The sequence below is a fragment of the Dipodomys spectabilis genome, unplaced genomic scaffold (genome assembly GCF_019054845.1).
Source record: "Dipodomys spectabilis isolate Male_0828 unplaced genomic scaffold, ASM1905484v1 ptg000096l, whole genome shotgun sequence".
NCBI lineage: Eukaryota > Metazoa > Chordata > Mammalia > Rodentia > Heteromyidae > Dipodomys > Dipodomys spectabilis.
The window spans coordinates 2,545,400-2,572,070 of record NW_024870773.1 but is presented as its reverse complement, the minus strand read 5'-3'; the positions used below and the strand labels follow the sequence as shown (position 1 = coordinate 2,572,070).

The 26,671-nt window shown below is 45.8% G+C and overlaps 2 protein-coding genes across 3 annotated transcripts in view; one reads left to right on the top strand and one right to left on the bottom strand.

Annotated features, from left to right (window-relative positions):
* Window positions 1–4,294: 4,294 nt before the first annotated feature.
* Taf5l (TATA-box binding protein associated factor 5 like) overlaps window positions 4,295–26,671 on the bottom strand; it is a 22,783-nt gene continuing 406 nt past the window's right edge. Inside the window, exons 1-5 of one of the 2 annotated variants that reach the window (XM_042686260.1) lie at window positions 26,484–26,573; window positions 22,326–22,470; window positions 20,002–20,106; window positions 13,174–13,898; window positions 4,295–6,233 (exon numbers count right to left, since the gene is read on the bottom strand). In XM_042686260.1, the coding sequence (XP_042542194.1) occupies window positions 5,436–6,233; window positions 13,174–13,898; window positions 20,002–20,106; window positions 22,326–22,467 (1,770 nt within the window). In that variant the 5' untranslated portion in view covers window positions 22,468–22,470; window positions 26,484–26,573 and the 3' untranslated portion in view covers window positions 4,295–5,435. Of the gene's footprint in view, window positions 6,234–13,173; window positions 13,899–20,001; window positions 20,107–22,325; window positions 22,471–26,483; window positions 26,574–26,671 lie in introns of those variants that run through there. The other variant, XM_042686259.1, reaches the window with a different exon arrangement.
* Window positions 25,939–26,671, top strand: part of LOC122113221 (translation initiation factor IF-2-like) — a 1,767-nt gene continuing 1,034 nt past the window's right edge. The window contains exons 1-2 of the mRNA XM_042686191.1: window positions 25,939–25,994; window positions 26,439–26,635. Coding sequence (XP_042542125.1) covers window positions 25,939–25,994; window positions 26,439–26,635 — 253 coding nt within the window. The remainder of the gene's footprint in view (window positions 25,995–26,438; window positions 26,636–26,671) is intronic.

Below are 26,671 nucleotides of genomic sequence, written 5' to 3'. Positions count from 1 at the left end.
GACAGCAAGGTGGCCAGCCCAGGTGGACAAAGGAACGACTGGTGGAACCAACACACAGAAGGCAGCAGCAGCTGGGTAAAGCTGGGTAAACACAACTCTCTCAATCCTTTTTTGTTCTTTTTTTTTTTGTATTTGGCTGTCTGAAGGGCATTTTCTTTTTTTTTTTTTTTTTGTGAAAATACTGTACAGAGGGGTTACAATTACATGGGCAAGATAATGAGTACATTTCTTATCAAGCATTGTAGCCTCCTCCTTTGTTTCCCCTTTCCCATCCTCTCCCCAGCCCCCAACCAATCCTCCTCCCCCCACTCCCCCCCACCCAAAGTTGTAAATTCGACTTGTACATCTCATTGTTGCAATGGATCCACCTGTATCCCTATTTAAACAACCTGTTTTTTTCCCTTCCCCTCCACAAATTATACCGACATCAAATACAGTGAAAGCAGGGGTTATACCGTAGGGGAGGGACATATAAAGCAACAAAGAAATAATCTTATAAATGTGTTAGAAACAATCGCACGAAAGAAAAAAACATTTGAATATATATCTTAGGGTTCATTTCCCTAACATCAACTTATCTGACCTTTTCTGCTTGACTCAGACATATACTAGTTATTGCAAATAAGGAAAACATGGGACCTATGTTTCTTTGGGCCTGGCTTACTTCACTTTATATAATTTTTTCCAAGTCTTTCCATTTCCTAACAAATGGGGCAATGTCATTCTTTCTGATGGAGGCATAGAATTCCATTGTGTATACATACCACATTTTCTTGATCCATTCATCTACTGAGGGGCATCTGGGTTGGTTCCATATCTTAGCTATGGTAAATAATGCTACAATAAACATAGTTGTGCTGGTAGCGTTAGTGTGGTCTTGTTTGTGAACATTTGGGTAAATGCCCAAAAGTGGGATTGCTGGGTCATAGGAGAGCTCTATGTGGAGTCTTTTGTTCCAAAGTGGTTGAACAAGTTTACCTTCCCACCAACAATGCAGTAAGGTTCCCTTCTGTCCACATCCCCTCCAGCACCTGTTATTAGAGTTCTTGATTATAGCCATTCTAACTGGGGTGAGGTGGTATCTCAATGTTGTTTTGATTTGCATTTCTTTTATGGCTAAGAAGGTTGAACATTTCTTCATGTGTCTATTGGCCATCCTTCTTTCCTCTTCAGAGAAGTTTCTTTTTAAGTCTTTATCCCACTTATTTATTGGGCAGTTGTTTCTTTGAAGATTTGTTGTTGGGGGATTTAATATTTTGAGTTCCAGGTATATTTTAGATATGAGACCCTTGTCCATTGTATGGCTAGTGGAGATCTTCTCCCAATCCGTGGGCTTTCTATTGATCTTGCTATTTCCCTTGCCATGCAGAAGCTCTGCAATTTCATGCAATCCCCTTTGTCCAACCTTTCTTTGATTTGTTGTTTCTGGGTCTCTATTAAGAAAATTTCAACCTATGCCAAGGAGACTCCCTCAATCCTTTTTAGTACCTTTCTCTTGCAGTAACTTAGGCTCACAGCTCATGCTCTGGAGGGCAGTGAGACACCAAGCAGAAGTGTGCCCAGGCTGGCTTTGGACCATGATCTTCCAATCTCAGTCTCTGGAGCAGCTAGGATTACGTGTGAGCATAAACACCAACTGTGTGTATGTGTGTGTGTGCCAGTCTTGGGGCTTGAACTCAGGGCCGGGGTGATGGAAAAATGACTTGAACTAAAGATATTCACCTCTCCCCTCCATATCTTAAAAAACCAGCACGCATCATCTCCCATCCCCTGCCCTCTCCCCACATATGTCCTGCAGCTGTAAGAGACAACCTGTGGACACTACTGCACAGAGCCCCTTGTTTCCATTATGCCCACTTCCTATGACTGACTCACTTCACTCTCAACTCTTGTTAGAGGGTGTGCCGTGGCTTCTCCAGTCTGCCTGGAAGACTAGTGTCCCTCTCAGAATTTCACCCCTGAAATGAGTCTGTTGGTCGGTTGAGTTCATGTTTTGCCCTTTATTCTGATACTGATGACTCAGTTTCCTTACATTGAGTGCTGTCCTTGAGTATTTGTGCTCAAGGCTAGCACTCTACCACTTTGAGCCACAGCTCTATGCCTGACTTTCTAGTAGTTAACTGGAGATAAATCTCAGACTTTCCTGCCTGAGCTGGCTTTGAACTGCAATCCTCAGAAATCAACCTCCTGAGTAGCTAGGATTACAGGTATGAGCAACAGGAGTCCAGCTTTGCTTGGCTTTCTTGATCATGGCTAGTACTCTACCACTTGAGCCACACCTCCAGTCTCACTCTTTGCTGGTTAATTGGAGATGCATGTCATTTTTCTGCCTAGGTTGACTCTACCATAATCTTCCAAACCTCAGTCTCCTGAGTAGCTAGGACTACAGTGTGAGCTGTTCATGGCTGTTTTTTCTTTTTTTTTAAATCACGGATTTAGGGCTTTGTGCTATGGTGCAGGTCTTTCCTTCAAGGCCAGCATTCTACCACTTGAGCCACATCTCCATACCCAGTGAGGCCTTTGTTGTGTGTGGAGGAATACAGGATGTAACAATGTTTTTTGTTTTTAATGCCAGTCCTTGGGCTTGAACTCAAGGCCTGGGTGCTGTCCCTGAGCTTTTCTGCTCAAGGAGGAGGCTATTCACTTTATGGTAATCAGGATGCAGAGATGGGAAGAGGACAGAGTCCCTTCAAAGACATCTACTTCCTCCAGCTGGGCATCACCTCTAATAGTCCACTCAACTAAAACAAATCAGCACTGATAGCAGACCCCTCAGCTGCACCACCAGCTGGGAACAGAGCCTTCGACCCAAGCCTTTAGGGTCATTTATATTTGGAGACAATACCTTTAATGAGGCAATTAATGTTAAATGGAGATTTTAGCATGGGCCTTAATCTGATCAGCGTCCTAATGGGAGGAAATCTGGACACATGTAATACACCCAGATGACCATGTGAGGACACAGGGAAGACATGTCATGTTTGCAAAGCTACCTCCTCGCTGTGGTGCCTTGACTTTGGATGTCCAGTCTCCAGAACTGTTGAGGAAGTTTCTGTGGCTCAAGCTGGTTGTGTGTACTGTGTGTGATAGGCCAGCAAACTGAAACCAACTGGTCAGTTATCAGCCTGCTTTCACTGGAACTTGCATGGACAGCAATGTATGTTGCCAAATCAAGAGAGCATACTTCCTGTGTCCTGAACGCAGGAAGAGCTGGTACCAGCTTCCAGCCAAAGACTTCCATCACAGCAGAGCCAGGCTTGGTTTTGCTGTTACAGGTGCTTGAACTGAGAGCCTCTTGCTCTGCCTTGATTTGCTCACCTGAGCCACTCCTCCATTTCTTTCTTCCTTGTTATACTGGTTAATTAGAGATAGGAGTCTCAAGGATTTCTCTGGGCTGGTTTTGTAGTGCTTATGAGACAAATTACCAAAGTAAAGATGTCTGTGGGATTGGGTTGCAGATTTCAGGAGTTTGGGAATCTGGGCTCCTGTTGAACTAGGAAGCAGTGTCCTCAAGGTACTTTCAACTGTAAGGGACAGAAATCTGTGCCAAGTGCTATTGGGCACAGCTGGATGGGATGCCAGCTGCCTTATGAGCAATATGAGACAGAAAATAACTTCTACTAGTCCCCCCAAGGCCCTAAATCCTGCCAGCCACAGGAGTGAACTGGATGCAGATGCATCCTGAGTGGCTAGATTACAGGTGTGAGCCACCAGGCCAGGCTCAAAATAATTAAAAAAGGAAATGGATGCGGTTTTACTTATCAGTGCTATTTCTCAAGTATATGTATATGTGAGCATTTCAATGTAGAAATGAAACCATTATTCCACCGCAAAAAGAACTATTATTTCTCTAGCAGGATTAAAAGGTACATTAAAATTTCTGACCCAAAGCAATGTATTTACAAAATATTAGTCAATTTTAGCTTTGGCATCCCTTAACCTTTGAATGCTTTATCTGGAATAAACCTTATGAATTTATTAGTCAGTCGTTATGCTTTTTACAGGTTTTACAACTGTGAGGTAAAACCTTACCCTACCAAAAAACTAAATAGTAAAATATATGTTGTCGTCTCTAGTCAGAGGTTGGCAGTCCTGAATGTCAAAACAGAATTACTGCCACCAGAAACCCAGTGCACACCAGGAAGATTTATGAAATACACTGGGCAGTGTATTTCAGACCCAGTACCTTGGGTCTGGTCAGATGTGCTGGCTGCTTCCCCGAGACAGCCCAGGACAGCACACTACCATGCCTGGCCAAGACTACAAATGACAGGCTAACACTTTTTTTTTTTTTTGGAAACTAAATACATTTTAATAGAAAACAAAATACAAAATAACTCTTTCAGAAAACAGAAATATCCTTTTCCCACACATTGGAACTTGCTTTGCCCTCAGAGTGCATCTGAGACACATGTGTGTGCATGATTCATCCCCAGCCTCTTCATCAGACAGGTGCTGTGGGGTGGAGTGGGGGCAAATGATCATAGGGGAAAAAAGACCCCACACTTCTGAATAAAGTCATTTAGAAACTAAACATTTCCTAAAGCTACCTGTGATTAATCCCAAATTACTCTTCAGCATAATCTCTTTTTGGTGTTAGGGATGAACCAGAGCTCATGCATGCTAGGCAAGCGCTGTACCACTGAGCCACATCCCCTGCCCATCATAATTCTTTTCTTCAGGGGAGAATTACTGGCAGATGTGCAGCTGTGCAAAGTCTTTTCCACCACCACTTCAGCTGCCCGATTCCAACTCACCCGCCCACTTCTAGAAACATGTCATCCTGGTTCACCAGGAGTGAACCCAAGACTTCCCATTTTCCTAATCCACGGTGCCACCAAATTATCTGAATTCCCTGAACCTCGAAATTCCAAGTATCATTGCCAGTGCCAGGAGTCAAACCTGAAAGATAATCAGAGAAAGTCCTCTCTGCCAGTGCCAGGTTTCCTCTTCTCTATAATTATAACAATGATATAAAAAAAAAAATCCTGGGTCTCTTATCTTATGGAAATGGAAAGAATTTGCAAGATTATCCCTTCCTTTTCTACCTGCTGACCCACTTCCCCCATGAGGGAAGCAGGGACATCCCTCTCCGCTGCCCCGGGGAGCCTCTGCAGCTGCCCCAGTACCTCCCTGGCTGCCCTGCCCAGCCCAGCCCAGCCCAGCCCAGCCCACTGGGGAGAAGAGAAAGCATTACATCCAGGAGGGTAGGCACGTTCTCTGAGAACTGACATCTAGTTCTCACCCAGAGTCTAGACGTCACCTGCCCCACCATCCTGGGACACTCGGGCTGTGTGCTGGAGCTGAGCAGGGAGTATCCAGGAGGAAGGGAAGGGTTGGTTCTTCCACAATCAGGGATTCAGTCTCAGTATGCTCATGACTGTGGCCAGAGGTCTCCTAGCCTCACCAGCCCACAACCACCAAGATAAAAAATATCAGTGTTCTTGATTTTCCTGTGTGATTCCAGTCACCAGCAGTAGGTTGCAGGCCATGAACTGCACACTCAGGACGTTGCTCATCTGCCCTGTGTACACACCCACAAGCTCACTGGAGGACCCGTCAGCGGGCGCACTGCAGCATGTGTTCCTGATGTCCCAAACACGTACAGAGTTGTCCATGGAGGCAGAGGCGACCAGGCCGCTGTCTGGGCTGAAGGCCAGGCTGGTGATGCTGTCTGTGTGGCCTCTCAATTCTTTAAAAAGAGTCCCAGAGGCCAAGTCCCACAGCTTCAGCCGCTGGTCCTCGCCTGCAGAGGCCAAGTACTTACCATTGGGAGAAAAGGCAAGGGAGAGCACAGGACCACGGTGCCCTGTGAAGAGCCGCACTGAGTTCCCCTGCTGGGCACTCCACAGCCGGACTGTCTTGTCAGTTGAGCCAGTGGCTAGGTAGTTTGAGTTAGGGTGAAATTTGACACAGTCCACATCTGCCAGGTGCCCTGCATATATCCTCAGGGGATACGTCCGGTCAAAGGACCACAGCCTGGCTGTTCGGTCATGGGAGCCGCTGGCAAAGTACAGGCTATACGGACTTATGTCCAGGTCCCACACAGGGTAGGCATGCCCTTGGTACAGCACAGTGTTGGTGAAACTCCCGAGGTCCCAATATCTAATAGACATGTCTTCAGAGCAAGACAGCAACCCAGAGCTGTCTGCAAGAAACCGTGTGCTGTACACTGGTCCACAATGGCCCCGCAGAATCTTCATCTCTGTGCCCACGCTGTCATCCTCGTCCTCCTGCACATAAATATAGCAAAGAAAAGATTTAGCAAGCAGGGGAAATCGTGTCCATGACAGGGAAAGACTGAGAGCAGGACTGCCTGGGAGTTCTATCCATCAAACGATGGCCATCTGGCCCTCTGAAGTCAGGCTAAAGATACAACAGAAAGCAAGCTCTTTATAACCTAAAACTTGATATTCTTGAATGTGCTTTGCAGCAACATCGTTTCAGAGACACAAACACAACGTTTATTTTAAATTCTGGCTGTACACTTGTAAATCCCAATTCCTAGATTGAGGACAAAAGGTAGCCCAAGGGAACATCTGTGTGTATTTTGATGGATGTCATTTGAAAAGAACCACTCCTCCAGTTCCTAGGTTTATTCTCTATGATACCGTCTTCAGTGTGGTGCTGTCTTTGTAAGGCTGTGTTGCTTCCTGTTATTATGACATGAAAAGAAATCCAGAGGCAAGCATGTTGCACATCTCTAATCCCAGCGAGTCTTAGGCAGGATGATTTAGTTTGAGGTAGCTTGGGCTATATAGTGAGTCTCAAAAACAAGGACTGGGGGTGTAGGTCAGTGATGGAATGCTTAACCAACAGACACAAGTCTAGGTTCCTGGACAGGTTCACGACTCCTACAATAGGGCTAACAATGAGAGCATGAATAGGTCACATGACACCCCACAACTTCATAGACACAACCTGCTTGTAACTCAGAAGCAATAAAGACAGAGGACTCAAATGTTTCTCCACACCGAACAAAATAAGGCACATAGTTGTAGACTTGCTTAAACAGGGCAATTAACTCAAGAGATCGTCGCTGATGGTGCTTGGGAACAGAGCCTACGCCCACAGCCTGCCCTGTCACAAGGACACTGCTGCTTCCTTTAAATCCACTTCCCTGATCACTACTGTGGTGTCCATCCTGGAGATACGTCTGTGGTAGGTTTTACTTGAACCCAAAAACTCACAGGCCACATGGCCTTGTAGTTGTCCTATGGCTTCCCTCTAGCAGGGCTGAGGACATTATTTCTGTCAAGGGCCCTCTGGACATCTGCAACATCATTTTTGGGCCATACAAAAAGCACATGAGAACATAGGTGTCTGCCCTATCACGTGCCGAACACCTCCTACCTTGGCTCTACAGGAAAACAGCACCTTTTATTTCAAGTCACAAACTACTCAAGTCCAAAGAGCTCCAGGGTGCACACATTTGAGGGCACCAAATAGATGCTGGTGTCTGTGAATACTCACAATGGCTATTTACTGCCCCCATTAACAAGACAGAAGCATTTAGAATTCACTAAACCTTCCAGAGATTACGGTAATGCTTTGAATCTCACATGACTCATTGCTCTGCACCAGAAAGTGTATATTAGGACTGTGTGTGAGGGAGGGAGGGAACGATCCCAGGTGAGTTACACAGTGGTTTCTGTAGTGTACTGCAGACCCGAAGGATGACACTGTGTGAGGGTATATGATCTCCACGTGGAACCAGCAGCTGCAGAAGCAAGCCTTCACCTCTGGGGGCATCTGCCTGGAGATGGAGTGAATGTGCCACAACTCCAGCCAGAACAGTGCCCAGTAGATGTCAGAAACCAAGAAATGGAGATACTAGAACTTCTGCTCCTGCTGGCTATCATTACCAGATCTCTGCCAGGATTATAGCTCAAAATAAACAAGTCCATTTGTTAGCATGGCTCAACCCCGTCCCACAGGAGCCTTACACCATTCTGCAGCCAGCACACAAACCCCTAGCCTAGCGGTCCTGGCTCCTGTCTCTTCTATGGGCAGTGCTGCCCTGCAGAAGCCAAGCATGCATCCAAATGTGAAACTTTGATGTGTGAAGTATAATCATACTGTGCAATTTTAAACATGCCTAAAAATTTAAAGATTAAATACAAATCTATCTGCAAATATCACTGTACAGCCGCTGGTGCTGTGGTGTGCTGATATCAGCTCCTAAGTCACCTATGCTATGGTTGTGTACACTATACATCTCAGAACCTTGAGTCTTACAGCACTCCCCCCACCAGACAAAAACTTTTGGGGTCTGACTTTAGTTTTGAGCAGCTCTCCAGGACTATCATGTAAGGGTACCTTTGGCTAGGCTAAGTGTGCTAAGACTTGGGAACATAGATCACTGCTAAACATGTAAGAGATGGCAACAACTTGAATTAAGAGTAGAAAACGTGACTGCTAGCTAGCATGGGCTGACATGACCCATCAGATTTCTAAGACTTAAGACAAAGACAAGTGTATTGGATTTCACAAACGGCAACACTGCTTGCATGCTGAGATAAAATTGTCCGTGTCAGATTACAAAATACATTAAGGGGTATGGGCATGTTCATGTGTTAGAACACCTGCCTCACAACTGTGAAGCCCTGAGGTCAACCCTTGTACCACAGAACAGCAGTAATCAAACTATTAAAACAAACCGTGACAACACTAAATTAAATGACATACATGGCTCACAGTATGGGCCAGGGACAGCACTGACTTCAATGAGGCTGACATCATGGATTTTAGGGGCTGACATCATGGATTTTAATTCAAGATTAAAGCACAGCAGACTGGGGAAGTCTCTGAATTCACATCTGACTGCACCAAACATAGGGGCAGGGCAGGGCACAGCTACTCATGCACGTATACACATGCACACATACACACATGGGTAAACACCAGAGCCAGACCTGGCCTGGGCATCTATAAGCAGCCACTCTGTACAGATGACCAAAAGACACAGTCCTCATCCTCAAGAGTAAGGGTTGGACATCCTTTCTTACGAGCAGGATGGGAGTGGAGGTCACACAGTGTGTTAGAGCCGGGGCACTGCTGTGCTGAGTCAGAGGCGTGCCCTGCTAGGCCTGCAGCCACCTTCAAACTAACCCAGTGCCCTCTAAAGGTTCAGGACAGCAGTGAAAACCCAGCTTCCTTTGAATTAAGAGGGGAAAAAGTGTGCTTTTGGCTATTGTTTTGTTTGTTATTATTATTTTTGTTTCCCTTTAGTGCTGGGGTTTAAACCCAGGGCCTTTCAGGTTGCAAAGCAAGCACTCTACCATTGAGCTGCATTCCCAGCCCTGTTTTTCTTTAAACTGAGACAGAATTCATAAAGTTCACAAAAAGTTCATAAAGTACACAACTCACTGACTCTGGTACACAGAGTGTGTAACCATCACCACCGTCTAACACAGGTTTTACCACCTCACAAAGAAATCCCATGCCTGTCAGCAGCCAGTCTAATTTCCTGTACACAGATCCTGGCAATTTCTCACTGCCAGACACTTCCCAGGAAGTCAGACAACATGTAGCCTTTTATTCTTCCATCTTTCAAGTGGCAGAGTTTTTAAGGTTGATGTACGCGCCAGCATTCCAATCCTTTTCACAGCTGAATAATATTTTGCAGTTAGGAGAGACCATATTTTGTTTATTCTTCTACTGGTAAACACTTAGGCTATTTCTAATTTTTGGTTTCTGTGGGCAGTAGTGTTATGAACATTTGTATACAACTTCTGGTACAGACATATGATTTTAATTCCTTCTCCCCACCACCCCTTGCCGGTTCTGGGACTGGAACACATGGCCTCAAGCTCTCTCTGGGCTTCCTGCTCACAGCTGGTGATCTATCACTTGAGAGGAACACCTCAGTCCAGCTTTTTTTTTTTTTTTTTAACTTTTGGTGCTGGTCCTGGAGTTTGAACCCAGGGTCTAGGTACTGTCCCCGAGCTTTCTGCTTAAGGCTAGTGCTCCACCACTGGAGCCACAGCTTTTTTTGATGCTTAATTGGAAATAGAATCTCCAGACTTTTGTGCCTGGTCTGGCTTTGAACCATGATCCTTAGATCTCAGCCACTTGAGTAGCTAGGATTACAGGTGTGATCCACTAGTATTTGACTCAATCTTTCTTGAGAAGTAATTTGGAGATAAGAGTCTCAGGGACTTTTCTACTCATGCTAGCTTCAAATTGTGATCCTCAGATCTCAGCCTCTTGAGTAGCTAAGACTAAAGGCATAATCCACTGATGTTCAAATTTAATTCTCACATATATGTGTGTATGTGTGTGTGTATATATATATATATATATATATATATATATACACACGTGTATATATATGTATGTACACATATATATAAAACAATTTTTGGGTTTGAGCACTGACCTACTAAAATATTATATCCAACTGTTACAGATGGCTCATGTCTGTAATCCTAGCTACTCATAAGGCCGAGATCTGATGACTGTAGTTCAAAGTCGGAGCAGACGGGAAAGCCCATGAGTCTCTTATCTCTAATTGAGCACTAAAAAGGCAGAAGTGGCACAGTGGCTCAAGTTGAAAAGCACCAGCCTTGGGCAAAAAAGCATAGGGACAATGCTCAGGCCCTAAATTCAAGCCCCAGGATTGAAAAATAAGATTTATCATTGCTTTAAAGGATTAGAACAGAAGTGGCGCTGTAGCTCAAGTGGTAGAGCACTCGCCTTGAGCTGAAGAGCGAGGGACAGCGCCCAGGCCCAGAGTTCAAGCCCCACGACCGACCAAAAAAAAAAAAAAAAAAAAGGATTAGAACAGAGATTTCAAACTAAGGGTGTGTTTGTGCATGTGCACACATGCCAGCCAGTACTGAAGTTTTTAACTCAAAGGCCTCTCACTCTCGCTCAGCTTCTGTGCTCCGGGCTGGTACTCTATCACTTCAGCCACATGTCAACTTCTTTGCAACTGTGTTGATACAGCCTCATGGACCTTTTTTGCTTCCTGTCACCTCTGCTATCACAGTGGCTTCAACATTTACTTTTGAGTCTTGCATTAAAAGTCTTCATTTTGCTTATAAATATTTAAGAAAAAAAAATCCAAATTTTCACCAGATTAACTACCTGAGCTAATTTAAAACATTGCTTCCTTCCAAAATGCTCCTTGTCAGAAAATTTCCCCAAAACTGCTAAGAGTGCAGAAGCACCAAGCAGGAAACTCTCAGCAACAAGGCAGTCATCCCAACTCCAGTGCTGAAGTTAGGTTTGTTCTTAGTGAGGCAGAGACAGAGTCTGCAGTATTTCAATACGAGTGTGAATAAACTGGAGGGCCAGACAAAGCTGTCCGAAGACAGCCTTTCCCTGCTACCTTTTGCTCAGGCTCGAGAAAGATTCCCTTTTCCTTCTAATTCAGCAACTGACTTGTTTCCACTGTTTCTTTTTCCACTGCTACTACCCTAGCTTATGCTACCAAAATTGTGCAAGACAGCTCTAGTTACACTTAATTTCTTCATTCTCTTGAGTTCCTCACACTACTTAAATCTGAGTCTTTACATTTCCTTTAGAACCCAAGGTTCCTTTATTAATTAATGCTCTAAGTAATCTCCAAAGTCTGAATCATCAGGGTAGCAGGAAAAGGTGTTTGTTCAAAATTAACAAGGGCAATATCCCTCAGCTGTACCTGAAACAATAGCTACAGTGGTCTCCAGTGCAGTCTGAAAGTTCAGACTCAGTGAAGAGCAGGAGTAAATACTTTGTAGGGTTTCTTCAGACTCCCAGAAATCAGAGCTGTGCATGGGAATCCAGACTACTCACATAATGGACCCCATTACACTACCTCAGTTGCCAAACATAAGTCCACAGGCCACAGGACCCAGAACAAGAAAGATCAGATCACAGCTCTCTGGTGTGTACAATATTCCCAAGACCCTCACTAGCTTCAATCTCCATACAGTGATTTTCACTCTAGTGTTTTCACATGCCATGCACAGCTACCTGAATTTCAGCAGTGTAAGGACAAAAACACATTGGGCCCAGACTTTGTGGCTGCATAGGACACAATGACCAGGAAGCCTATCTCCTTCAGCCCATGTTCTGCAGGTAATTGCAGTGAATGACAACCAGTGACCACTGACCCTTTCCACGACACCTCCACCCACACATGTGGCAGTCACTGCAAGACTGCGGGGACACTCTACCCTCTCTAACACATCACCACCTGTGTGTGCACACACGTGCGTACCTGGGTTTGAACTCCAGTCTTGCCCTTGCTGGCTGGTGCTCTAGCAGTTGAGCAACTTCAGTCACTTATATGTTTGTGTGTATGCCAATCTTAAGGCTTGAACCAGGCCTGGATGCTGTCCCTAAGCCTTTTTGCTCAAGGCTAGCGCTCTACCACTTGAGCAACAACTCCATGTCTGGCTTTCGGTGTTTAATTAGAGGAAAGAGTCTCATGGACTTTCCTGCCCAGGCTGGCTTTGAACTGCAATCCTCAGATCACAGCCTTCTGAGTAGCTAAGATTACAGGCGTGAGCCCTCACTGCCTGGCTTGTCACTTTTTTTTTTGTTTTTTGGTGCTAGTACTAGGCCTGGGTGTTGTCCCTGAGCTTTTCTGCTTAAGTTTAGTGCTTTACCACTTGAGCCACAGCTCCACTTCTGGCCTTTTTGGTGGTTAACTGGAGCCCCTTCTGGCTCTGAGCAGCAATCCTCAGACCTTGGCCTTCAGAGTAACCAGGATTGCAGGTGTGACCTGTGCACATGGAGCACGAGTATGGCAGTGGCCTTGGATGGCGCTGGCCCTGGATGGCCAGTCCCAGAGTCCTCACTGCTGATGCAGCTGTGAAACCACAGACTTTTTGCAGGTGAAGACACTACTTATTAGTTTAAATGCAGACCTTGATCCAGCAGTCCTGCTTATGACCGCTGTGCCTGTACAGTGCATACACATCAGTATACTACTTGAACTGGTACACAAATACAAACCTGAGCTAAAGTCAACATCAGATGGAGATCTTTTAGTGGGGCTCTGCAGCAGAAACTGCTTTCTGGGCAGTAATAAACACTGACTGCTGGGAGGAGCAGTTTTACTACCTAATTAGGTACGAGCAGGACCAATAGCTAACGTAGAGGGCTTGCATTTGGAGGAAAATACGGATGCCCATTCTCCACAAGACCTGTCAGGTGTGGAAAGACCAAGTGGAGCCCTACCTCCTCCTCTAGAGCGTCACAAGCCAGGTGGATGCGGGAGGCGTCTACATGGTGGGGCTCTGACTTCAGTTTCGTGGACCGCAAGCTCCACAGCTTGATGCAGGAGCTGTCAAACCCAGCAGCAAGCAGCTTGCTATCAGGAGAGATTTCTGCCGTGTTCAGCAGCTGCTCTGTGTTATAGAAGGCATAGAAGCAGATGGTGGTGAGGGAGGGAGGCCCGTCCTTAACACGCTTGATGCTCTCCTGTAAGACCTCCAAGGCAGCTTCGTTCTGCAGAATAGGGCTGGGCATCTCTGGGGGCTCCAGGCCACTGCTCTCACTGCGGGAGGAGCTGCCACTGGCATAGAGCTGGTAGTCTGTCCTCTTGGCAGGCTGCACGTCCAGGTGAATGTGCACAGTGAGGACCTTGCACAAGGCAGTGTTGTTGTCACTCTGGAGGTAGCGGATCAGGTAGTTGTAGCTGTCTTCTTGGAGACGGACCACATACTTGTTGTCTAGGAATGCCCGGAGCTTGAAGTTAGACAGGATGTCCTGGATGGTCTGAGTGGTCTGCAGCTGCTCAATGACGTCCTTCTGGCTTGCGTTCTGCAGGAACATCCCATGGAAGCGGCTGTAGAAGCTTTCCACAGTGCTCTTTGGGCTGCTCTGGACCAGGTTGAGATGGAGGTAGACAAAGAGGGGGTAGAGGAGAGGCATCACTTCATGGCTGTGTTGGGAGTCAGAGTCTGCAAAGAGAAGAAAGGCTGACACTCAGAAGACTTGTATGAAACACAGGTGCCCTCCTGGGAGCCCCACCCCTAACTCCTTCTGGTCAGGATCCTTTTCTGCAGACAGATCAAGATACCAGCTTTCATGGAATTCTGCAGTTCCAAAGTTTTCTGAGAAGAACGGATTCTGAGGCCTGAGGTCCAGCCCAAGAGTCACAGAGGACTTGCTCTCACCCCAAAAGAACTCAGCAGCTCTTGTGCCAAAGGCTTTAAAGTTCAGCATCTTCCCCAATATGTGAGCAGTTTTCAAATCACTTCTGATGGCCCTTAGACACACTCTCAAGGCATCGTTAGCCTCTGCAAAAACTTTCTAACTTGATTATAACTTTAAAAGCAATGAACAGAATATATCCAAAATGATACGGATAGTACACTTAAGAGGAAGTTTTGACAAGAGATCTTAGCCTGTAAAATCACAGCACATACAGTGGGCTTCCCTGACACATCAGCTATCCCGGCTGGCTATGCCTTAATGAGATGACACTGCTCATCCCAAGTTGTTCTGCCAGCATTCTCATTCTGACCTTTTTAAAAGCAAAAAACTTCTCTTTTGCAGTGGCAAGTTAGTTATAAATGAGACATTTTCTGGTCATTAAGAGATATGTAAAGCATGTCTATAATCCTGACACTTGGGAGGCTGAGGCAGGAGGACTCAGTCAGCTGAGCTACACAGTAAAATCAGTCATAAGCCCCAGAAAACCCTAAAGCAAATACAAGCCAATGGATTGGGAGTGCAGTTCCAATGTCATGGTAGACAAGTGCAGGGCCTTGGTTCAGTTCGCAACATCACAGAAAGGATTAAAAAAAAGAAAGAGAAAAGATGAGATTCTACTAATGTAGGACAATAATGCCACGAAACTGGGACAATGAATGTTCACAAACAGCCAGCTGTAACTGTCACAGATTAGCAGGAAGATGCATGTGACACAGAAGGACAGGAACAGGGCCCGAGGTAGTTTGTGACAGTGGGAGTGGGTGGCCCGGTGGGACACTAGCACCAGGGCTAGCCCACCACTCACCTGTCAGTACCAGTCCAGTGCATGACCCCAGTGCCATCTAGATACCTGCTGGCAGTAGCTGGTTCTTTCCACTGAAACCCACCTAGTTTGTCCTCTTTTACATCTCATTGCTTTTGTGGTTTTGCTTTGTAATGAGTTTGGGTTTTTTGGTACAGAAATACCAAAGATATTTAGTGTGATGTTTGTGCAAATTTAAATAAGTTAAATGCTTTAAGCCAGCTTTCATGTTCTGCTAGATTTTTTTTTTTAAACAACAAGAAGGAATTAATGCAGGACTCAGGAACAGTGAAGTGGAGAACCTAGACTTTTCTTTTTGGGGATACTGGGGTTTCAACTCAGACTAGCACTTGCTAGACAAGCACTTATCATTTTATGCACCCAGCAATTTATGCTTTATTCATCAGGTAAGACCTTGTGCTGTTTGCTCAGACTTGGTGGCAGGCTACTTCCTGAGTAGCAGATTATAGACATACACCTACCGCACCTAGCTTACTTGTTAAGATGGGATTTTGTTAACTTTTAGCCAGAATGTCCTTGAAGTAAGATCCTCTCAATCCCTGCCCTCCTCAGAAGCTGAGATTAGTGTGACCACTGAGCTTGGCTTGCTTACTAATTACATAATACCAGCTTACTATTTCTGCTGAACAATCCACTTTATCATGAAGCAACACAATCTGTGTAATAGGTACATGTAGAATAAATGTTCCTTCTTCAAAGCCACAGTGAGAAGAGGAAGTTAGTGACAAGACGTGGCCTCACTGAACTGCAAGCTAAAACGAACCCTGCCTGGAGGCCCACAGGCAAACAGGGAGTCAGGGCAGGCTGGAGTGGCTGGTCCTTACCACCCAAGAGATTCAGATACTGCTGCATGCTCACAGAGGACTGAGGAGGGACAGGCCCGGTCTGAGACTTACTACGTGTCTCTCAGCACACCCTGGGATTGGTCCATGGACCGCCACAATGACGCAACCAGGCAGGAATATTAATGGCCCAGATCCTCAGGATGAAGACCTGGGTCACTCACCAGGTGAAAACCCATGGGTAGACGAGGCACTTGCTGACGACAAGAGGAATGTGGAATGAGTAGCAAGACAGGGTGGCTATGAACAAGAGCTCCCATCACATAACAGAGAAAGAGGGCCGCGGTGTTCTGAATTCCTTCTGCACTTCCTTAGGAATGTGTGTGGATGTATACATGTATTGAGCAAACCCATTTCCCTCTCCCTGTGACTATGTATCTTAGGATGAACAAACTTTCTGTCATAGCATATACTCATTACTAACTGCATCACATCACAGCTTAAGCTGTGGTCTGTGATGCAGGGCACACAGAGCTCAAAGGCACAGCCCCTCTTCTGTCTGCAAAGGATGGCAGGGTTGTGCTAGGTAATCACATGGTGTTAATGTTTGTCTTTACACACTCCTTTAACTGTCTATAGAGATTAAACATATGATACGAAGAAGCCACATGTGCCGAGCTGATGATGGGTAGTCTTTGGTGAGGTATTATTTTATATAAGCTGTGAAGGTTTCCTTCAAAAGAGATGGGAAGTACGTAGACTTGAAAAGCAATAATCTTCCACAATGTTGGAAGGACTTAATGGGAAAAGACTGAGGTCTGCTCATGAAGAATTCTGCCAACAGATGGCTTTTAGGTTTGGAGTGCAATATCAACCTTCTTTGTTCACTAGTCTGACAGCTGTCCTGCAGATTTTAGATTTGCCAACCTCCATCACTCCATCAGGCAAGCCCTCATATCCCTCTCTATATAAATGCTCTGTTGGTTCTTTTTGTCTGGCAAACCCTGACTAATCAAAATCTGACTAATGCTGATGTCAATATTTCTTTAACATCTATGCTGTGGAGAACTTTTGGAAAATTTCTTTTCCAAAATATCAAGATATGACATACAAAGAACAGAAAGACTCAGCTTTTACACACTAGACCTCCAATACATGCTTAGTTTTCCAGATGAGAAATATTTTAAATTTAGGGGGAAAAAACTGGCAGGAGACAGTGGCAGGAGCTTCTCTGCTTTAAAACAGAGAAGTACATTGCTACTTTGACACTACTCTCCCTTGTTTGGAGCCAGGTGAGCCACCTAAGATAGGCTTGGAAGAGGGACAATTTTATTCCCACTTCAAATTTTGTTCCCTTGCAATAACAGCCATCTGTGTTTGGCTGAAAGCATACTCATAAAATATCCTACCACACATAAAGTACGCCCTTTCCTCCAACTGTCCATCCGCTGTATATCCAACAACTGAAAGCTCTGTGATGCCAATTCTGTGGCTGAGCAGCTGCCTGGGGTGGGGTGGGGGTGGGGGGTGTGGTTGTGTGTTCAGCTCCTGTGATGTGTGGTAAAGTTGTGTGGGGTGGGGGTGGGGGTGTGGCTGGTTTTGTAGACAGCCTAAGAGGAAGGGGACCTGGAGGTGGGAAGCCAGGAGCTAAGGGAAGGGCAGTAGCTGTGTGCAGGAACTCAAGAACAGGCCTGTGGGGAATGGGGCTCTCCCACTGGGGGCAAATGAACCCGAGCCTGAAGGCAGGAGGGAGGAAGCACCAGAATGCATCTCACACCTGTTCAACAAGTATCTACTCATTTGATTTGGTTCTGCTCTTTGGAGACAAAAGGGTGGAGAAAATGTTCCAGGAAAATAATCCTCTAAATAATCTGACAGATGGACTAAAGAAACAAAATACGGACAAAGTCACAGAGAGCCTTCTCAATTCTGAAACTAGATTAAACATCCTAAGGAAAGGCTGATGGGTTACAATCTGCTGGAATGTAAATTTCAAGGCAAAAACCCCCCCAAAACTGTAAGATGAAAATAAGGGGGGCTGGGAATGTGGCTTAGTGGTAGAATGCTTGCCTAGCATGCATGAAGCCCTGGGTTCAATTCCTCAGTATATAAACAGAAAAGGCTAGAAGTGGCACTGTGGCTCAATTGTTAGGGTGCTAGCTTTGAGGAAAAAAAAAAAAAAAAAAGCTCAGGGACAGTGGCCCTGAATACCAAAAAAAAAACAACAGTGCTGTCAAATACAGAGATTCCCCCTCAAAAATATTTAAGAAAAACACTGGGAGCCAAGGGGTCAAATGGGGAAAGGGATGTAAATATAAGGTCATATATACTGTGCACTTGTCTCCAGCTGCACTTCTGGGATTAAAGATGACGAAACACCCACATAAAGCACTGGAGCCACACTCTACAGACCAGCATGTCTCCTGCTCTAACAGTACACGCTGGTGCTGCAAGCATCTGGCGTCCTTACTACTCCATGTGAGACCCTGTGAATACAGCCATGTTAGGACACTCATGGCTTCACCACTTGGGTACAGGCTGACTCAGCTGAAAGCAGGCTGCAAGACCTCTGCCATGAAAGCAAGAGAACACTTTCATGGAATGACAAAAATGTCATCACACCAAAAATCCAGTAACTTTCTAAAAATGGCATTGTTTTAAACTTTTCTTTTTGGGTTTCTTCTTTGGGGTTTGAACTCAAGGCCTCCTGTTTGCTAGGTAGGTGCTCTACTACTGAGGTATGACCCTAGCCCAAAGTTTTCATTTGGCCAGCCCTGGGGCTTGAGCTTGGGGCCTGGACACTGTCCCTGAGCTTTTCACTTAAGACTGGCACTCTACCACTTTGAGCCATAGCTCCACTTCCATCTTTGTGGTAGTTAACTGAAGAGTCACATGGACTTTATTGCCTGGGCCGGCTTTGAACTGCGATCCTCAGATCTCATCTTCCCAAGTAAGAGCTAGAATTAATAGGCATAAGCCACAGGTGTTTGGCTTAATCCAAAGATTTAAAACTAGATTTTGACATTCACTGATGTCTAGTAACTCTCAATACCTTGAGGGCAGAGAAAGATTTCCAGTTCTTTCAGGTGTTTTGTGTACGGAGAGTCAGCAAAATACCTTGATTAGTAACCAGAATTAATGTTTCTCTTATTGCGACTTCCAGCTTTAAGTTGTAATTAGTCATCATAGAACCAAAAAAGATGATCTGGTGTTCCAAATGGTTTCTTCACATAGTATGAGACAAAACTGGGATACCAGAGAGGTTCCAGGACTCATTTTTCTTTTCTTTTTTTTCTAGTACATTCAGATTTTATTTTATTTTTTGGGGTCCGGTTGTGGGGCTTGAACTCTGGGCTTGTGTGCTGTCCCCTCAGCTCTTCAGCTCAAGGCTAGTGCTCTACCACTTGAGCCACAGCATCATTTCCGGCTTTTCTCTTTTTTGCTTATGTGATGCTGAGGAATCAAACCCAGGGCCTCATGCATGCAAGGCAAGCACTCTACCGCTGAGCCCTACATTCAGATTTTCTGAAACTGTGTATTATCACAAATCATCCAGGGACAACATTGATAGGAATGTATAGTCATAATTTATAATTTCAGTTATCAAACTATTTGTCCAACTTTACCAATGGCATATACCATATGTCCCTGTAACAGGTAGTTCAGCAAAAATCACAGATAAAAAATGCTGAGAACACAGGTTAGTGAATGTAATCACATTCAGTTTTGTCATATGCTATTATTAACTTAACAGTATAAAAATGGCAAGTCTTTTTATTTTTAAATTATTGCTTTCAGGACTCTCATTTTTCTGATTGATTCATTTTCAAAACCACAGGGTGAGTTGAAAGAGATAATTGGAATGCACTCTACTGATTTTGTGTGTTACCATGAACTGGTCTAAACAACTTTGAATTCCTACATCTGCTGTCTTGCACTTTGGGAAACGAAGGGCCAAGACCATCTTGAGATATATAGTCTTGTTATCAGAGATACCAACGTACGTTTCAAACCACTGCATTTTGTTTTTCTTAATTCAACATGGGCCATGGAAAATCAGTCAGTCAACACCAGAGCTCTCTGCATTTTTGTACACTTCAACCTTATGACCTAACTCTCAGGAATTCCAAGTTTAGAAGTATGCAGTATCTCTGACTCCCTCTTACCTGACATAACGTAGCCTCTCAGTGACATTTGCATTGCTCTATTTCTTAAAAAAAACTTCCTGTGTCAAGGACTTACCTGTGAGAAAACTCCGCAGTCGTCCAAACTGTATTTCATATTGCTGGGGTTCTGCCTGGCATGGGGCTGCAGACACCACATTGGCACAACCAGATTCTGACTGGACTGAGGGAACAAAGACAGAGATGCACAAAGATAATTAATATCCAGAGTGTGGCAGCACAGAGGGTTTGGAGCACCAATGGCAACAGACTCTCTAGGGAAGTGGGCGTCCTGGTTGCTAACCTCCTCCATGTGTCCCCTCTCTCCTGACACCCCATAAAATGCACACAAAGAATGCAACAGCAGAAAGCATAGGACAAAGAGGTGGACAGAGTACAGACAGTATGTTCTTGAGATTTGGAAATATCTGGTGTCTCGACATGTTTCAGTGCATGTGGCGTGGACCATCCCAGATAGAAGAGCCCGAGAGACTATCTCCAATTGACCAGCAAAAAACATGAACTAGAAGTATAGCACAGGTAGCAGTGCACCAGCAATGAGCAGAAAAGGCCTAGTGAGAATATAAGGCTACAGTTCAAGCTCTAGTATTGGTAAAAAACCCACAAAACTTTTTTCCATTTTACAAACAAGGAACACTTCTCCCAGGCCCCTCATGGTGCAAGAGAACTCTTAGGGTTATGGGAATGTGTTAGTGGTGGTTCATCACACACGGAGTTTCTTCTCTTTTTTTTTTTTTGGGTCCGGTCGTGGGGCCTGAACTCTGGGCCTGGGCGCTGTCCCTCAGCTCTTCAGCTCAAGGCTAGCACTCTACCACTTGATCCACAGCACCACTTCCGGCTTTTTTCTTTTTGCTTATGAGGAATCGAACCCAGGGCCTCAGGCATGCAAGGCAAGCGCTCTACTACTGAGCCACCTTCCCAGCTAGACGGAGTTTCTTAAAACCAGTGTTATTTGGTCTTTTGTCCTCAGCAGGCCAGAATTTTTCTGGGAGCTGAGCAGAGAGTGAAGGCCAGAGTGTCAACACTCAGCATGAGAATGTGTACTTAATTTCAGTTCTGTGAGTTTATGCTTCATACAAAGAAGATTCAAATTCTCTCATCCTTTTTGTAGGGGGCAAAAAGATGGTGGGGAAAAGCTACTTTCAGTGACTAAACAAAACTCAAATACAGCCAGACATTGGAGTATGGTTAGAGGAATGACAAAACACAGTAGGGCTGAGGGGCCACCACAAGTGTATACAAGAAAGAAATCAGTGCACTTCAGCAGGACTCAGGTAAAGAGGAGCTTGTAACCTGCTGGAAGGCCAAATGGGGGAGAATGGATTTCCTCTGTGCCCTTCTCAGCCATGAATCCCACAGCTTCTTACATTACCCTCTCCTCTCCTTCCCCTGCCCACTCCTGACCTCACTTCTCACTGGACTGTGCCTTTTACCTGACCTGATCCAAGCTGTGGTCACCAGTGAAGCTTCATAACCTCAACAACCCTCCTTCCACTTGACACTGGGTAAAGTAAACTGTGCATGGTTTCTTTTGCACTCAGCTCATTCCTTCTACCATTTCAGGAGGAAGAAGAGGAGGAGGAGGAAGAGGAAAAGGAGGCAATGAACCACTAAGCAGAGTGAAGGGGCTAGAGCTGACCACTGCCACCACAACAGAGGGTTGGAACAGCAAGAAACAGTAGTGGAAGAGCACAGAAAGCACAAGAAGGACCCACTATGAGCATGTAAGAGGGGGAGCCAGGGCAGGGTCCCAGGAAACATTAATTCCAACCCCACCCAGCCATTAACGTATTTCATTATCACCTAATGCATGGCACAAGAAAATCACATCACATAAAACATGAACTCATAATAGTTACTTGCTACTCAGATGGAGGCATAATTAGGTTTGCTATGAACTCTGATTTCCACACAACCATAAGAGAAATGTTAAAAACTGCTGAGCTGGGTGCAATGGCTCATGAGTTATCCCAGCATTTGGAAGGCTAAGGTAGGGGGAGGATCAGAGGTTGAGGTCATTCTGGGCAACATAATGAGATCTTTTCTTCAAAAAATAAACCAATAAAAATCTCAGGAAGCATGTGTGGAGTACCAGCATTTACAATCAACTAATCACGAAGTACACATTCAACCATGGGTGAGGCTCCATGCCAACAGAGAGAGGCCCTGTCCCTCGGCTAGGTCAGGGGTCCCGTGGAATAAGAGTTGTATATGCCATCACACACAGAATAATCTAGACACTCCAAGGAAGGAACTGTGACTCTGGCTTGGGCCTCAAGGGACTAGAAGTGACAGTGAACACAGCTTTGAAGGACACAGCTGGGGACCAGACCCCGGAGGGCAAGCAGCTCCTGCCCCGGCCATGGACAGGAGGCCTGTTACCTGTGAGGTTGGCAGCCATCTCCTCAGCGGTCTGTGAGAGTCGCAGACCTTGCTTCAGGGGGCCGTCTGAGTCCACGTACTGCCGGCGCTTGAGGTAGCAGGACACTGCCACCTGGACTTGCTCCGTGCGCACGCGTTTCATGACCTGCACGAGGGTGCAGAAGATGAATGTATGAGCGGCAGAGGATACATGCGAATCACAGGGTAAGACAAGTCACCAGCCACTGACTTCCAAAATACAAATTCAAGTTTCCTGATACCAGTGTGCCACTCTTTCATTTTAACTTTTTTCAGAGATCATACAGCCAACTGTTTTGAGGGAGGGGGAAACTGCGTTTTTGAACTCAGGTCTTTGCACTTGCTACCCAAGTGCTCTAAGCCCCATCCACAGCCCTTTTTTGCTTTATGTTTTTGGATAGGGTCTTGTGCTTATGTCCAAACCAGCCTTGACTGCAATCTTCCTCATGTTCCCACAGAGATCGGATGGCAAGTGTGTAGCATCATACCCAGCTACTGGTATAGATGGGATCTTAAGAACTTGTTGCCTGAGCTGGCTTGAGCTGTGATCCTCCTAAATCCCAGCCTCCCCATTAACTAGAGAATATAATTTATTCTATTGCCTAAGTATATATATATATATATTTTTTGCTGTTAGTACTGAGTTAGAATTCAGGCCTTCATATTGTTGCTGAGCTTTTTTGCTTAAGGCTGGCATTCTTCTACTTGAGCCACACCTACTGCTACTTCTTCATTTTGCTGGCTAACTGGAGATAAGTGTCTCTTGGATTTGTCTACCTAGGCTGGCTCTGATCCTTCATTTTCAGATCTCAGCCTCCTAAGTAGCTAAGAGTATAGGCTTGAGCTACCAGTGTCTGGCTTCGTTTGTTTCTATCTAATTCTTATCTGTTCACACTTTCTTTTCATGTATAATGTGTAGTGAATAACCAAGCCCACATTTCCCCCAGCTACTCATGAACACCCTGTTCCCAGACCACCTATAAATACTCTTCTTCCCAACTGAAGGCCACCTTTCAAGACCCCCAAATGTACACAAAGGGAAAACAGAGAAGGCACACACAAAAGCACTGTACATTACAGACAAATGGTTAGGATTTCATAGCCATGGGATGTTAACTTATGACAGACACTGTACTATCTATGCATTTCTTTTCCAGATTACCACAAAGAATACAAAATACTTGCTAGGAAAAGACAGCACTAAGTATAATGAGGTTGTGATTCAACAACATAATGAAACATCAGAAGTTCTAGACACTGACCTCCATTCACACTATGACAGTGTATTAGCCATCTTTCTTATTCATGGCGAACACTAGGCTGGCACTCAGAGTAGTGTCCCTGCTCTCAGCATCATTCATCCACCAATGAGGATGAGTTGTTTCAGTGGCCACTGGTCAGGATGATATTGCTGTATCAATCATCTGTGATGCTCTAACCTGGCTATTCAAGAATCCCGTGAGAATCAGAGGAAAAAGAATGAAAAAGTGGAGTTCACTGGCTGCATTGAACCTTGGTAAAAGTGAACTATGTAACTCATGGGTGGAGATGGAAGGGAGGGAATGGGAGAGAATGAGGGAACAGATGACGAAAGGAAGTGTACTCATTACCTCACACACGTAAAGGTGACCCTGCTGTATATCACCTCTAAAACTACAATAAATTTAAACAAGGAAAGAAGAAAAAAGAATCTCCAGTGAATGCACACATGTATACCTAACCTTACCCTGGAGATTCTCAGACTTTTTATGCCAATCCTGGAGCTGAACTCAGGACCTGGGCACTGTTCCTGAGCATTTTTTGCTCAAGGCTAGCATTATACCACTTGAGCCACAGGGCCACTTGAGGCCTTTTCTGTTTATGTGGTACTGAGGAATTGAACCCAGGACTTCATGTATGCTAGGTAAGCACTCTATCCCAGCCCAGGAGATTCTGATTCAGTGTTATATTTAAAGGAAAAAAATTGAACGCAGACAGACAGAGGCTGTAATGGTACTGCTTTTTCCCAGTGTGGACAATCAATGCAACCAGCTTTCTTTGCATCCTATACTGCCTGCTAATGCTTTTAACTAGATTTCCAGGGTGCTTACTCTCAAAGTCTCCCATACCAGCCCTATTCTATACTTAACCAAGTCTAAGACCTTTCCAGATTTTCCACTGTGATCTTTCATTGACATGGGAACATACACATGCCCCCACAAGCATCCCTGAGCATGCTAACCAGGCCCCTCTGACGTGAAAGACATGAGAATTCCAGGAGAGAAGACAGGAGGCAGACCTTGCAATACCAGCAACCTGAAATGCATTGATACATGCAGAAGGCCACAGAGGAGGGAAAATCAATGCGAAACCTATACAAGAGTAAACAGCAACAACAAAAAATAAAAAGAAACCATCTACAGATGCTGATGATAATGAATATGCCTCAATTCTACTCCAAATGGAAGTAATTTGAATCCAGTCACCACTTACAAGGTGTCACTATTACAACAGAGGACCACTGACCAGGGCTAATTATCTCAAGGAAGGGAATTGGCATTAACACTTCTGTAGTCACGTGGAACTTAAATACCAGAGATATGATCCAACCAACTTAGCTGATTTTTATTCTAATGTACACATTACAAGTGAAATAAAAAACGGAATGAGTTCCTAAGGGAAATTAGAACCCTTCTGCCTGCCACACACTGACTTAAACTTATCAATGGAGGCAGAAATTACTGTTTGAAGATACACTAACCTAATTTATGGTTGATGATAAGCAAAAATGCCTAAGACAGCTGGGAGCCTGTGGCTCATGCTTGCAATCCTCAGTAGGCTAAGATATGAGGATCATGATTCCAAGCCAGCCAAGGCAGGAAAGTCCATGAGACTCTCACCTTCAATTAACCACCAAAATGCCAGAAGTGGAATTGTGGCTCAAGTGATAAAGAGTGCTAGCCTTGTGCAAAACAAGCTCAGGGCCGGCACTCAGGCCCTGAGTTCAAGCCCCTGAACCTGCGGGGGAAAAAGAGATAGAAAAGAAAAATGCTCATCTTTTGATTTTCTGGCTACTCATTTCTATGGCAGGAAGGACTTATGTATTATTCATAATGAAAATTAGCACCTGGTGCCTGGGGCTTATGCCTGAAATCCTAGCTATTCAGAAAGTTGAGACTTTAGAATCACAGTTCAAAATCAAACTAGGCAGAAGTCTGGTTAATTGAACACAATTAACCAGAAAATACAAGTGGCAAGTGTGGAACAATCGTTAAGAGTACCAACCTTGAGCGGAAAAAGCCAAGTGAGAGCAGCCTAGGCCCTGAGTTCAAGCCCAAGTTTTGACACAGAGAGGGAAAAAAAGATTAAAGTTAGGGCTGGGAAGATAGCTTAGTCCTAGAGTGCTTGCCTAGCGCGCTTGAAGCCCTAGGTTCGATTCCTCAGTACCACATACTCAGAAAAGGCTGGAAGTGTCGCTGTGGTTCAAGTGGTAGAGCTCTAGCCTTGAGCAAAGCAGCTCAGGGACAGCGCCCAGGCCCTGAGTTCAAGGCCCAGGACTGGCAAGAAAAAAAAAAAATAGCACACATTATATTTAGCACACAAACTTATGCTTACAATGAACCTTTCGGGGAAAGCAATTACAGCAGCCACTAGTGTCATGCTGCTTCCAACGTAAGGCATCTGTATACACAGATCTTTTCCGGCTCCTCTGGAAGGGCACAAACTGAGACCCAAAGGTCCCGCTGGCCGCTGGCTAGGGCTGGGCGTCCTAACGGGCGATGGCCGGACCTCCTCCCCACGGCCGGGGCGGTGGCCGGACCTCCTCCCTGCGGCCCGGGCGGTGGCCGGGCTCCACCTGAGCGCAGCCGGGCGGTTTCTCAGGCCAAGCCACTCACCTACGCTCAGCGCAGCGACTCCACCCGGAGGGCCGGCTAGGTGGGGCCGCGCACGTGCGCCCCGGGACGGAGACGCGCCCTGCCGGGCTCTTCCCAGCTCGGCTCTGCCCTGCCCGGCCCGCCCCTTCCCTGCCTGACCCGGCCTGGCCCTGCCCGCTTAGCCTGGCAGCGCTCCCCCGCCCGGCCCTGCCCGGCCGGCCCCGCGGCGCTCCCCCTGCAGGTGGGTCACGGCGGTGCGGACGCGGCCGCCGGCCGGCGGACTCACCTCTCGACGCCGGAACCACAACCGCCGGGAGGTCCGCGGGGCCGCGCCTCACCGCCGGCCGCGCCGCGCGGGGCCCGCAGCCCACTTCCGCCGAGCCGGGCGCCGGCGAGAGCGCGCCCTGCTTCCGCGCGAGGTGGCGCCGGCGCCGCCACGTGCGGGGCGCCCTGACCCGCGGGGAGGAAGGCCGG